This window comes from Melanostigma gelatinosum (genome assembly GCF_949748355.1).
Source record: "Melanostigma gelatinosum genome assembly, chromosome: 9".
In the NCBI taxonomy this organism is placed as follows: Eukaryota; Metazoa; Chordata; class Actinopteri; order Perciformes; family Zoarcidae; genus Melanostigma; species Melanostigma gelatinosum.
Genome location: NC_136642.1, coordinates 4,163,938 through 4,176,735, shown reverse-complemented (window position 1 = coordinate 4,176,735; position 12,798 = coordinate 4,163,938). Strand labels below are relative to the sequence as shown.

The 12,798-nt window shown below is 45.6% G+C and overlaps 1 protein-coding gene across 1 annotated transcript in view; it reads right to left on the bottom strand.

Moving 5' to 3' along the window:
• thsd7ab (thrombospondin, type I, domain containing 7Ab) overlaps positions 1 to 8,380 on the bottom strand; it is a gene marked incomplete at its 5' end in the record, with an annotated part of 119,620 nt that extends 111,240 nt beyond the window's left edge. Inside the window, one exon of the mRNA XM_079275741.1 lies at positions 8,230 to 8,380. Coding sequence (XP_079131867.1) covers positions 8,230 to 8,380 — 151 coding nt within the window. The remainder of the gene's footprint in view (positions 1 to 8,229) is intronic.
• Positions 8,381 to 12,798: the final 4,418 nt, after the last annotated feature.

Here is a 12,798-nt window from a genome sequence, read left to right as displayed (position 1 = left end):
GCCTCCTGCGATATTCAGACATGGGGAGCCCTGGGGCCATCTGCTGCCCTCCCTCTAATCTAAGGGCTTGTCACTGGTGATTAGCCAGCCACTCTATCACGCTCTTTCCCGATACCATTATATACAGTATTTCTACTTCATCATGTTGATAGTGTTAAAGCTGTGGGTATAGTGTTCTTACTCAGCCTTGATGTGTACCGTTCCTCTCTGCTTCCTCTCCTTGATTCTATATTTCAGGCCTGTCATGCTGACGTTAGGGCTTAAATGAAAAAGGGTATCGCTCTCTTTTCTATGCATTTTTAAGTCCTCAAACTAATCACCTTTCCCAATTTCCGCTGCCATGTGCACCTTTACTATGGTGAAGTATTTCAAAGACTTGAAATGCAGACAGATTACAGCAGCAGTTTCAAGGATACAGCGTCCAGTGTACGTATAACAGCCTGAATGAAAATGAGGTGAATAGCATCAATCAGACGTGTAATTGAAGGATTTACTACTAAGGTCACTTTTAACTTCAGTTTGAAATCTTTCGCTCTTGAAACTGAGCGATAACTGCCTTTCAGTGTGAAGGTTAGCTCTTCTGAGAGCACTTGGTAACAGATAAGCTAGCAGATGGACTAATACGTGAAAACAACAACTGTAGGAAGCGCTATGATACCTTGCACTGCATGTACCTTGTGTTCAACACAAGCAGGGTTTTCTGCCACTTTGTTTTCTGTCCATATGTTGAGCCATGCTAGCAGCGCGGTTCTACAGATGGCTTGCCATGAAACTTTGTTGGCATATTCATGGTGTCGAGATCGTGATGCCCTGATGGGTTTTTTCTCCAGCGCCACCATCAGGTTTACATTTGTGGTTTTGAGTGAAATGATCTCAACAACTATTGGATGAATTGCAATAAAAGAAAGTTGGTACAGATATGATACTGAAGACACTCATGTTCCACCAAGGATGAAATGCAATTTCTAACTTTGTCTGTATGTCCATCTTTCGGTCAAAACGTTTTACTCGTCTGATATTTTGAAGGTGCTCTCAGCATGACGACGACTGAGCCGGCGGCTCACAGCTAACAGTCCAAACAGCGATAACAGCGCAAACAGCTGCAACAGTGCTGACGGAGCGAACAGTGTTTACCTCAGGGTGCCAACAGCTGATAACTGTCCCCATGATGACGTTATCAGCTGTAACCACAGCTATCCACTGGGGTACGCTCACATGCACTAGCATGCACTAGCATGCACTGAAATGCATTCACGGCCGGCCTGGCTATGTCAACAAAGCACAGAGAAGCTCAGATTACAACACACAAACAGCAAATATATGTTTGATGCTATATTAACCCACATAATATGTTTTAGAGAACCATTAACTTTATACTGTGATACTCTAGCCTCAGCTGTACTTTGCTGTTTTGCAAATACCTGCTAAACAGCTGCATGTTGTCATTGTGAGCATGCTAGCATGTGGCTGTTAGCATTGAGCTTAACAGAGCTGATCGCATGGCTGTAGACCCGTAGTCCTGTTAATCACTCTTCTTCTGCAACTAAGACCAAAGCGAAACACGCACAAGTCAGAAGACACAGGGGTCAGTGTTATTCCACAGAGCACCATCAAATCAGGGATTGGCAAATACCGTCACAAACAATTACCTAAAGCCACCGTCCTGTCACTGTTGCTTAGGGGCACTCTGAGGAATTACTGCGCCATTTTTACTCAACGAAACAAAAACACATGGTCCAAAAACAAGCAGAACATCATTTAGGAATGGAGTCAAAACTGCAGCAGAACAATGAGACTTCCAATAACAAAAGGCAATGTGATTATATAAGATCCAAACCAGCGGCGGCTCAATATCCTCATGTAATATTCTCATGATATTCAGCTAAATGTAATAGCTTTGATATACGATTCCTTAAGTACACATAGCTTATAGCAGTCTGTTTACAGTTCATCACATGAGCTGATGAGGAAATAATCATCTTGCCACACAGCTGCGAGTGCTTTCCATAGCATCTCCATCGGCTTACGCACAAGACAGCAAAGCACAGCAACACCAGCAACTACTGTGAAACAAGAAGCTTTTATGTTCAAGAGACCGTAAAATATGCCCACGTCTAGCACACGGCCGAGGAAAAAAAACGATTGCTGGCCAGCGGGAGAGATGAAGGATTAACGACAGGGCTGCTGGATGGGCAGGAGGATATTTACTCCTGAGCCTCCTCCATCTCCACGGCTTTATTAGAGCAGCATCGGCGGAGGCAGCGCGGCCTCTAAACGTCACTGCTTTCTTCAATGACGCCGGTATTCCTTTCAGCCCACTGAAGCCGCCTCGTTACCTCCCGTGGGAGTGAAGGGCCCGTTTTGAATACCACTCCCTGACCGCTAAAGAACTCGGTTTCCTGAAAGAAAAACAAGAAATGGGCAGAGGATATGTTTGTGTTTCAACTTCCAGTTCTCGTTTGTTAAGAGACACCACGGGGACGTGACCGCTGGGAGACATAAAAACACACGGCCGCCATTTGTTTTAGAGAAGAAAATTGTTTGGGAAATTAGAGAGTTATGAGGCATGACTGGGATAATACAGGCGGGGACATGAATGAAAACAGCAACCAGCCCTTAAAATACCCTTAAGCAAGGCACGTATCATCCTTTAGAGAATTGAAGTAGACATTGTAGGTTTTACATGGTGTCGAGGTATAGGGATGACTAAACGTCAACTGTGACGCTGCTCAAATTGAGCTGGATGACCGGAAATTCACTGAAAACAGAAAACGAGCAGGTCAGATACTAATCGTTTTACAGCAGCTCGTGTCACTTTGGTGTACCAGGTCAAGGCTGATAATCAGGGGGAAAAACATCCCCACATAGCATAAATCTATCACTGATCTGCTTACTCACGTCACCACCATCCACAAAGCACACTGAGCGACATCGTGCCCGATCTGAAACATGTTACGAGCCATTTGAATATGGCGGAATAAGGCAGCGGGAAATCCTCTTATGTCACTCTGAATAAAGTTTTTTGGATGAAGTATAATCTCTAATCCTGCCATCCCTCCTTTATCAGTAATAGCCACGTTTTAGCATAAGCCATGCCATTTAGATGAAACAAACTGGCATCTCTTCGGCCCCTTCCTCCCCTGGATGGATTGGCTATTTAAATAAAAACCTGCAGCGGTCTGGAGTGGCGAGTGGTGGGGTAATATCTCTAAAGCCACAAAAGAGCTCAATCTGGGTCAACCGTGACGTGTTGTGCTGCGAGTGCTTTTAAAAGCAAGTGCAACGTCACGGTTCGCTGTGGCCCAGCTCGGTATCGCTTCAGCCGTAGAGACGCTGAACCGCTGCAGAACACTGGCGCTTGAGCCGCGCTCGTTTGTCAGACAAAAAAAATAAAAGACGAACTTGGAAAAATAGCTTCCTTCCTCTGTCGGACAGAAAGATGCTGAGGCCACATGGCCTCCACGGGCTGCTGAGCGCTCACTTTGCTGATGGTTGTAGGGCCAGACGCTAACAACAGACACAATGAGCTTCCACTTCCACTCCCACTGAACTAGCAATGAAAACAAAAACAGCGGCACACGGACTTAAAATAAAATGACCCATCAGCCTACTGTGTAATGAAAAATGAAAATCTCAGGGAAATTGTGTTCATTTATATGCATGGCCGAAATTGTGGCTGGCCAATTACCTCCCCGACTCTCGTCGGCCATCAGGTGCTATGCTAATTAGGGTCATAGAGGGTAACGTTGAAATGCACTCGCCAAAGATGAGGCAGGAATCTCCCAGGCATGTTCTCATTTGGGACGATGCCAGTCACATTCCCGCTGATATCAAAGCCGCGGCGTCTCAGACGGGTGTTTGTTTCTGGCTCAATTCGAGACTGTCGGACATAATGAGCACTCGGGTATTAGCACACGGCTATTTAAGGAAAAGGATTTTCAGCAAAAAAAAACACATTTTTATAGAATGAGAAATTGTATGTAACATTTAAATGTAGATGATCAGGCAAAACTAACCAATCTCAGATTTGTCATGTGGTTCTTTTAACAGAAAATAAAAGCAAGAGAAGAAACTTTGTGCTGAACTCGTGCGAGTCACATGGAAGAGATCAATACCGTGCTTTTGTTTTTCGATCCATCTCAAGGCTCGACTGTTGAATAATCTGTTTCGCTGTCTGCGTTTGGAATGGCGTCGGCTGGCTGTGTTGAACTTGTGAACCCGTCACGCCCGCTCTCCCTCAATTTCTTGGACGGCCTCTTCACTGGTGTCCGCGGTAATAGCAGGTGATTGCGGGCCACCAGCCACTAACAATCCTCAGCGAGGGTGACATCCTTCACTGCGAGTGGATCTCTGAAGGGAGGAATGTACTCGTCCAACAATGGCCTGTCAGCCGCGCATTGAGAGGTGACACCAGCTGCAGGACTGAAACTCCATTGTCCCAGCGAAGTGACGGGTCGTTAAAGATGCGGGGAAGTACGCACAAAAAGTCACATACAGACACATGTTTGTGGACTCACAGCGCTGTGATTACATGATTCATCATCTCATGAGCTCATCTGATAAAACAGAAAGATGTCTCACAAGGAAATCGTCCTCACTGTGTTTTAAAGGAAAAAGATGTACTCACTGATGCAGACTATCAACGATGAGTACACGAGTTTGTGATTCATGATGTATCAATTGAGTTTTATGTAAAGCACCTTTCAAACTATTTTAAATGCAATTCAAAGTGCTTTACAAATGATCGACAAGATGACAAATGGAGAAAAAAAAAACACGACACTGTGTAAAATAAGACGTAATAATAAGCAATAACAATAAAAAACATAAAATAATAAAACTATAACCACTACATTAAAGCCAGACTGAACAGGTACATTTGGATGAATACTAAATATCAGTATATGATAAGTTGAGCATCAAGAAGACACTCAAAGTTTAAAAGCCGCTGCTTTGTGCTCACTGGTTTGCTGTTATGAGTCTAAACTTCGTCAAGTCTCAAAAGGTTTCAAAATGTTCCCTCTCCATGTGGTGGCTGGAAATCATGGATTAAACCCAAATTTGACCATCCATTAAGACTGGTGGAAACACACACACATGCATGGTAGGTAAGTAAATATGATGGAGCCACTAGTTGTACAGCCTGTGAATGACTCCGGTGACGTTACGGGCTTACGACAGAGAGACACGTGCTGAGAGGTAGGAGAAAGTGAATTTGGCTCGATCAGGGGCAGGAGGTGACTCCTGCATAATCTGAACGATGGATAATCCGGATATCCAGGGAAGATTACGGCGGCCCGCGTTCAGAGTGGGGGGTGGTGGGAAGGGGAGTGATAAACCGAGATCAGATCGGGATGTGAAACCGGATTGATAAATGATTTGGCACCTGTTGATGCGAGCCTCAAGATGTAAAAACAACGACGACAACAATGTTGATTTTCAAAGTTGTCCCTTCGGTGTTGTTCAAGATCCACTGGAGAAAATGAACCTGCGTCGCTATGAAACTCCACAAGGAACACTTACAGTCAGCCATACGGAGAAGGCCTCGATTTGGAGACGTTCCAGTGTGTGCTTGCTTGAACACACCATCACCTACTCTGCCACCTGTAATTGCTTTGTCCTCAGGCACACATGTGAGGCCTTGACAGCTCAAAACCTGGCAACGTTGTCGCTCCAACAACAGGGTCTAATGAAGCACGCACACAGTACCACAATGGGAATGATGCACCTGCTGTGTGTGTGTGTGTGCATAGGTGGTACTTAGCAGTTCTCGATTACACATGAAACATGCAGGATGCAGCAAAAAGTGTTACATCTATTGTCATCCTGGCGTGGAGACTTTTCCGCTACTGGAAAGAGATGAGGCTGCTGCTGTATTTTAACATTTTGCATTGAACGGGAAAAAGCTGCGGATCTTAAAACAGAAATCCAAAATATAGAGCGCCAGACAGTGAAAGAGAGCGAGAGAGATGCAGAGGAAGGAGTGCACAGGGAGTGCACAGTTGAGAGGAAGAAGACAAGAAGGACAAATAAATGGTGCAAAAATAGCGTCTGAGAGGGAGACAATCTCTCAAAAGTCCTCCTCCTCCTCCTCCTCCTCCTCCTCCTCCTCCTCCTCCTCCTCCTCCTCCTCCTCCTCCTCCTCCTCCTCCTCCTCCTCCTCCTCCTCCTCCTCCTCCTCCTCCTCCTCCTCCTCCTCCTCCTCCTCCTCCTCCTCCTCCTCCTCCTCCTCCTCCTCCTCCTCCTCCTCCTCCTCCAGAAATATCACTCGCGGCGTCTGGCGGAGCCTGTTGTCTCTATCTGCCTCATTTGAATAAAATCCTCAGAGCAAAAAAAGAACTCAACTGTCTCACCTTCCAAAACAGATACGTCATATTTTCACAGAAGGCAATAAAAAGCAATGCAGGCCCAATTCCCCAGTTTCCAAGACAGGGGCTGTATTTCAGCTCGACTCATAAATATGCAAAACATCAGAGCCACAACAATATTCCCTCCACTGCAGACTCTGCAAACGTGCAACAGCATCATCACAGTTTGTGCTTCTTTAAAAAAAAAAAAAAAAAAAAAAAAAGCTTAGACTGGAAATTAAAGTATGCAAATCTCATGCAAACATACAGTGATTCAAAGGCCTAATTTGCCCCGTGTGATTTTAATACGCAATTGTCAAATCAAAGAGGCGTTGAGGAAGAAAAAGACAAGATGACTCCAGGGCTGAAATCAATGAGCTACCTTTTTATTTGGGAGGAAGTGAACAAACTCAAAGCACTGGATTAGATTTCAAAGCAGAGAGCCTGGAGCTCTCCAGTTGAGGAACATGTAGAGTGTGGGAGAGAGGTGGCGTAGCGTGGGAGAGAGGCGTAATCACTATGAACTACAGTAGGCTACATGTAGGTGAACTCAGTCCCTCTCTCTTTCTCCATTCTGCTCCCCGAGCTGCCTTTCCTGGGTTGTTAAATCCCCGCTCCTCTAATCTCCTTACTCAGCTACATCCTCTTTAAAGATGCACAGAACCACAGGAGAGAGACGTGTGGGATACGTCAACTGGGAGCTTGTGCTGGGCGAGGCGAGGGTGGGACGGGAGTGTGTGTGTGTGTGTGTGTGGGGGGGGGGGGGGGTTGGTCGCTAGTGAGAGAAGTTGCTCTGGTAATGAGAAAATATAATTCCTGGTAAAATGTGTTTGTGTAAGAAAAGAGCACGCCTTCACCTCCTGAGCTTTTCCGTCCAATTGAGGATTAAAACAAGTCATTTAAGTTGTGCCTTTAAGGACTTCCTGGTGCTTATTTAAGGAGACTGCTCACAGTTACTCTCTCAGTGTCCATTAGAAATCAGCACGACAATAATCACTGCAACATCTGTACTCTGGAAGCTGGAGCTAGAGCTCGGCTTGGCGGTTGGCTTCCCATGCGTGTCAACGGTGATCATGTAACTCAAATGGATCCCACTGTGACTCCACATGATTCTTTCTCAGACAGGCAGTTAACGCAAAGATAAGAAATACAGTAACCGCCAATCAATCTACGCATGTACTACATGTATGGATTTCTAGCACACACGCACACACACACACACACCCCCCTCGCTCATTCCCCGCTGATGTCGTATCAATACCATCAAAAACCATTCCACTCGGCTTCCCTCACCAAAGCACTGTTGTGCGGCATTGCCCATCAATCATCCGCCTGGTGTAACACGCGGCGGCAACATTTCAATAATGGTGCATCACCTGAGACTCGGGCAGATGAAAGTGATCCATTCAACAACAAAAAAATGGATGCACGGTTGTCCTGCGTGCTGCATGCTATTCAGCGTGAGCAGACGAGCCCATGCTGTAGATTTTCTGGGTCATCTTTCAAGTGTGTGCATCTTTGAAGTTTGTGCAGCGTTGAGTCGTGCACTTGAAATAACGTACATTTGAGAAACGACCAAAGTGTGTCATTGTGGACCTGCGCAAGTGAATATGTCTGTTTCTGCACAATAACAGTTTAGTTGCACGATTTAAAAACGATGCACTGGTTTTAAATGTCCCGTACAGTCTAAAAGTTATCTCCAGTGCGCATTTCCCACAAATGAAGACACACACATGATCAGAGATCTTCAGAGTGTGGGAGGTCGCACACCACACAGCAGCACCGACAGCACACACCGGTTCACCGCCTATACCCGCCATTGTAAACGTGCCATATGTAAAACAAGGGATCACATTTAATCTCTTAGAGGTTTTAGCGGTACCTGTTTCCCAGAAGTAGACAGACTTCCCATCGTCTGTCTGCGCCGGAGCCTCCCAGACGCCACAGAACAGCAGCAATGTCACCAAGAGGTAGCAGCTCCCCTCTGTCCTTATTCGGAGGGTCCCTGCTGCGCCCCTCCACCCTCGCCCCATGGTCCGCCACAGGACAAAAGTAAATCCACTCAGCTCGGAAGGTCAGCCAATGGCAGTGTAGAGAAAAAAGGAAACCAAAAAAAAAAGCACTAGTCCAGAAGGCAACAAGAAGTGAAGTGTGCTTCAGTTTGAGACGCTGAGGAGAGAGTGAGTGCAGGAGAGTAGGAGAGCGTTATCAGTCCTGCTGGAGTTGAGGTCCAGTACTTGGTCTCGTGAAGGACAGAGAGAGTAGTTTTATGCTCCCAACTTGACAGGATGGTCCCGGAGGGAAAGCCGTCAGTGACGGTGACTGAGCTGCAGACGGACGGTCCGGTCTTCCTCCTCCATCGCGTCCTGCTTCCACTGCTGCCGTCGCTGCCTCTGTCCTCTGGCTGCGGAGCAGTGACAGTGGGCGAGTGTCTGCAGTGTTGTTCGCCTCCCTCCCTCTCTCTCTCTCATTCGCTCACTCATTTGCTCCTCTCCCCGTGCCACCGTGCTCTCGCTCTCTTTTTTTTTTACACTCCTTGGTTTTTTTCCTACATATTTTCCTCCCCTGCCCTCATCCTCTCTCTCTCTCTCATTCCCCCTTTTTATAATCTCGCTCTCTGCATCTCTAACATGCTGCTTCTCACTTTCCTCTCTCGTTTGTTCCTTTTCCTCCTGCCTCGGGATACTCCCCCCCCCTCCTCCTCCTCCTCCACTTGCAGTGCTGGGAAGGCGACTGGAGAGCAGCAGTGCTCACACTGGTCTCAGATGCTCCCATAAGCACTGCTTCCAGGATCAGAGACAAGCAGGGCTTAATGCAGAGCGAGAGAAAGTGTGTGTGTGTGTGTGGGGGGGGGGGGGGCAAGGAGGAGCAAAACACTAAAGCAGAGAGGGAGAGCGCGGGAGAAAGAGATGAGGGAGGGAGGGAGGGTGTTTATGCTTGTGGGAAAGTGAAATGATGGAGCGGAGGAAGTCACAACGAGGACGGCACAGTAACAGCTCAATACCTCCATATGGAAATGTATAACTACTGTGATATCCTCCATCACAAATACCGACAGTGATGAGCCAACCTGTAGCTGCTGTGTTGACAGAATGATTAAGAGGTTTGACCTTGGAGTGTTTTAACTTCAGGGTGAGAGGCGGACACCGTTGACCTGCAGAGATGCACCTCGTGTTTTAAGATCACGTGTTTGTGAAGCATTTCATATCACAGGAGTGGAAACAAGAGAATTAAAGAAGCGGGTGCTTAGCATATGGCCGTGATGCCCGGATACACAAACAGAGACAGAGTGCCACCACTAGAGTGCCACCACTCAGCCAATTCTTCTATTATTTATTCTAATTTGCATTTTTGCAGTTGATCCCAGGGGGAGTACTGAATTGAAATTGACAAAATAAATGTAATCAAGCGGCGACCAGCAGGACGTGATTCTAAAGCCAGCGTCCCTCAAGGTACCGTTCCTCTAATGGCAGCTGAATGCGGTCGTTAACAAACACAGAAACAACTTGTTTGTAGCGACTGGATAGCTGCCAAACGTCTGCCTGGTATTGATTATGTATTCTATTATCCACAGGAAATCATGTGTCTAATGTGACTTCTTGATGAAAGCGATGTGAAGGCAGAGGAAAGAGAAGTACGCTTGGCGTCGCGTTTCCTCGAGGCCATCGAACTCGCGCATAGTGGTCGCTGCTTGTTCCACAAATTCAGAGAAAGTATTAGTTCGTATAAGCCTTTCTGGGAACGCTTATGCTCGGAGCCACTGACTCAAATTCAGCTTTTGTTTTTAATGTTGTCTTCACCAAACGACGACCTCCCAACCCTCTGCAGGAAACAGCGGATTGTTGCTTTAGGTTGCGATTGGGAGTGAGTCGCTTCTCCAAGTGAAGGAGTTCGCGTATCTCAGCGTCTTGTTGACAACTGTAAGACGGAGCGTGATATCGACGGAGTGACTGGTGTAGAATGGGCCATGAAGTGAAACGGTGCAGCCATCGAACAGGACGGTCACGGTGGACGTCTGCGGCCGTGAGCCGAGGGAGAATCGGCAAATGGATATCAGGGGCTGTGATGAGTTTCCTGTGCTGAGGGGAAAGAGCAAAGTCCTCGGACTGGTTGAGCACATTGGGGTTTTTTGGGTGATTTTTATCATTTAATTCCGCTAATTTAATGTTCTGCCTCCGAAGAACGAGCGACAGCGAGACGTTAACAGCGTTTACAGCCAGCATGTGTTCACAGAGAATTAAGGTTTCATTTTCACCACACCAGAGTTGGTGATTGTTAGAACTAACTCAGACAGTTTTGGTGAGTTTTATTCTGTTTCGTCGACTTTAAGTGAAGTTTGTTCCGGGATGTGTTAACGAGGCGATTAAGATTAGAGAGTAACTTGAATTCAGAAGTACGGTTGTGTTTTTGTGTTTAATGAGGAGAATAGTTTTAAGAATATTTCCTCTGTTCCTCGTTTTTCTTCTTATTTATTTTTTTTTATTCGCTGGACTAAAGAAAGCCAAGAGAGCTTGTGGAACGTAGCGAACTCACCGCTCAAACTCAGGGAATATATCGTCAATCGTCGGTTGTTGAGCCGACGATGGTCATATACAATGTTCCCTCTAAGCTGCGCGCTTGAGCAATCGCGCACTGCTCGCACATTCTCAGCGCACAAGAAAATCTATGCAGCGCATAAAATAAAATTCAACATAAACGTATTAATTAATATCTAATATTAGTCCTAATCTTATCTAATCAATTAAACCAATAATAATAATAATAATAATAATTTTGTTTTCTGTACTATTTTGCAACGTAACTCAGTGAGTGACAGGTGTCCAGCCAATGATACGATTCGGTTCACTTACGCTACGCAGCCAATCATAGCATTGACACTATTGCCCTGCCCATTCGCGCCGTGCAGGTTAGCTAGCTAACAACAGTGCGGCGGAGTTACGAGACGCAAATGCGTCTTATCATGGCGAAACGAACGGGCAGCGACATAAAGTCAAAGCAAGAAGCAGACGAAGCCATCAACCTGGACAAAGTGTACAACCATTGGAGAAGTGAGAAGGACAGACGTGAAAAATAAGGTAAAATTTAAGTCAGATTTGTGCATATTCTAGTGACATTTATTAAGATTTTTTACTTATGGATATTAATCATTAAATTATGTTACTACTAGATCATTTATGGGTAGTAGAAATGATAATAAAAAACTGAGTAATTACATATTTTACAGACAGAGTTACAGGAATTTACACTGTATCACAAGCTACAGCACACGTCATTGTGCAAAATGTGAATGTTTTAATGTGAACAAAATGTTATGTCTGAAAGGTGTATATGCATCATTTCTTCCAGAACAGGACCCTCACACAGGCCACAACAGGACCTCACACAGGCCAAAGCAGGACTCTTCCCATGGCCAAGCAGGACTCTCACATAAAACATACTACACATCTCATGAACAACAAGATTTTTGTCTTTTTCCTTTAAAGTTTGTCAAATCACTTATATTAAAAGTAAACTAGTGAAAATTGCTGCTGTAATTTGATTATTTTAATAAGCCATGTAACTTGCTATGATCCAAGGTTTTGAACAGGTGTGATACTGGTGTGTGGCCACAGCGTGCACATCTGATGTTGCTCACAGTGGTCCTCAGTGTGCTCAGGGAGCTTGTGTGTATGCCCAGACACATGAAAAATTAGAGGGAACATTGGTCATATATCATATCGGCCGACGCTGTCGCACATCCAGAAGAAGCTTGTAATAAAATGGCTGCTCTTTCTGTGGAGGACACTCCAGGGACACCAGCCTTGTAAGAAGTCCCACAACACACTGGAAGTCATACACACCTAAACTGGCTTAGTTTGGAAGAGCTGGAGGAATTGTCTCGGGAGAAGGACCATCTTTGCCGACCCTAATGAGCCTTCTACCTGAAAGCTGTGGTGTTATTTGAAATAAATGATGCCGATCACAATTAGATATCATTTGTGGGAGTGACACAGAAATGATATGAACAGATCGATATTAGAGGAGACCTAACTGAAGGCATTATGGATGAAATACTCGTCCCTATGCTTGATTGACTGGAGGATGTGTCTCACTGGGGACACATGTTATAATACAATGCAAACATATGAAACTTTTTGCTCATCTCCTTTTGAAGAATCAAAAGATAAAGTGCAGTGACTTTCATTGCACTCAACTTATGTTGAACCTAAAAAGTCCTCCATCCTTCCATCACTCTGTATGACTTGCCGGCTAAATAAAAGCGCAACGTGTCAGCTAATGACGGGACGTCACCGTCTTTGCCGTTAAATATCAACTGTGAGAAGCCGACTGGATGCAGACAGTCAGTCAGTCGGGGATATTAGATCAGACGAGGCGGCTGTGGGTGGCACTGCCGGGATGAAAAGTCACCACCAGACACCACCTGAATACTGGCAGGGCAATCTTTATGAGC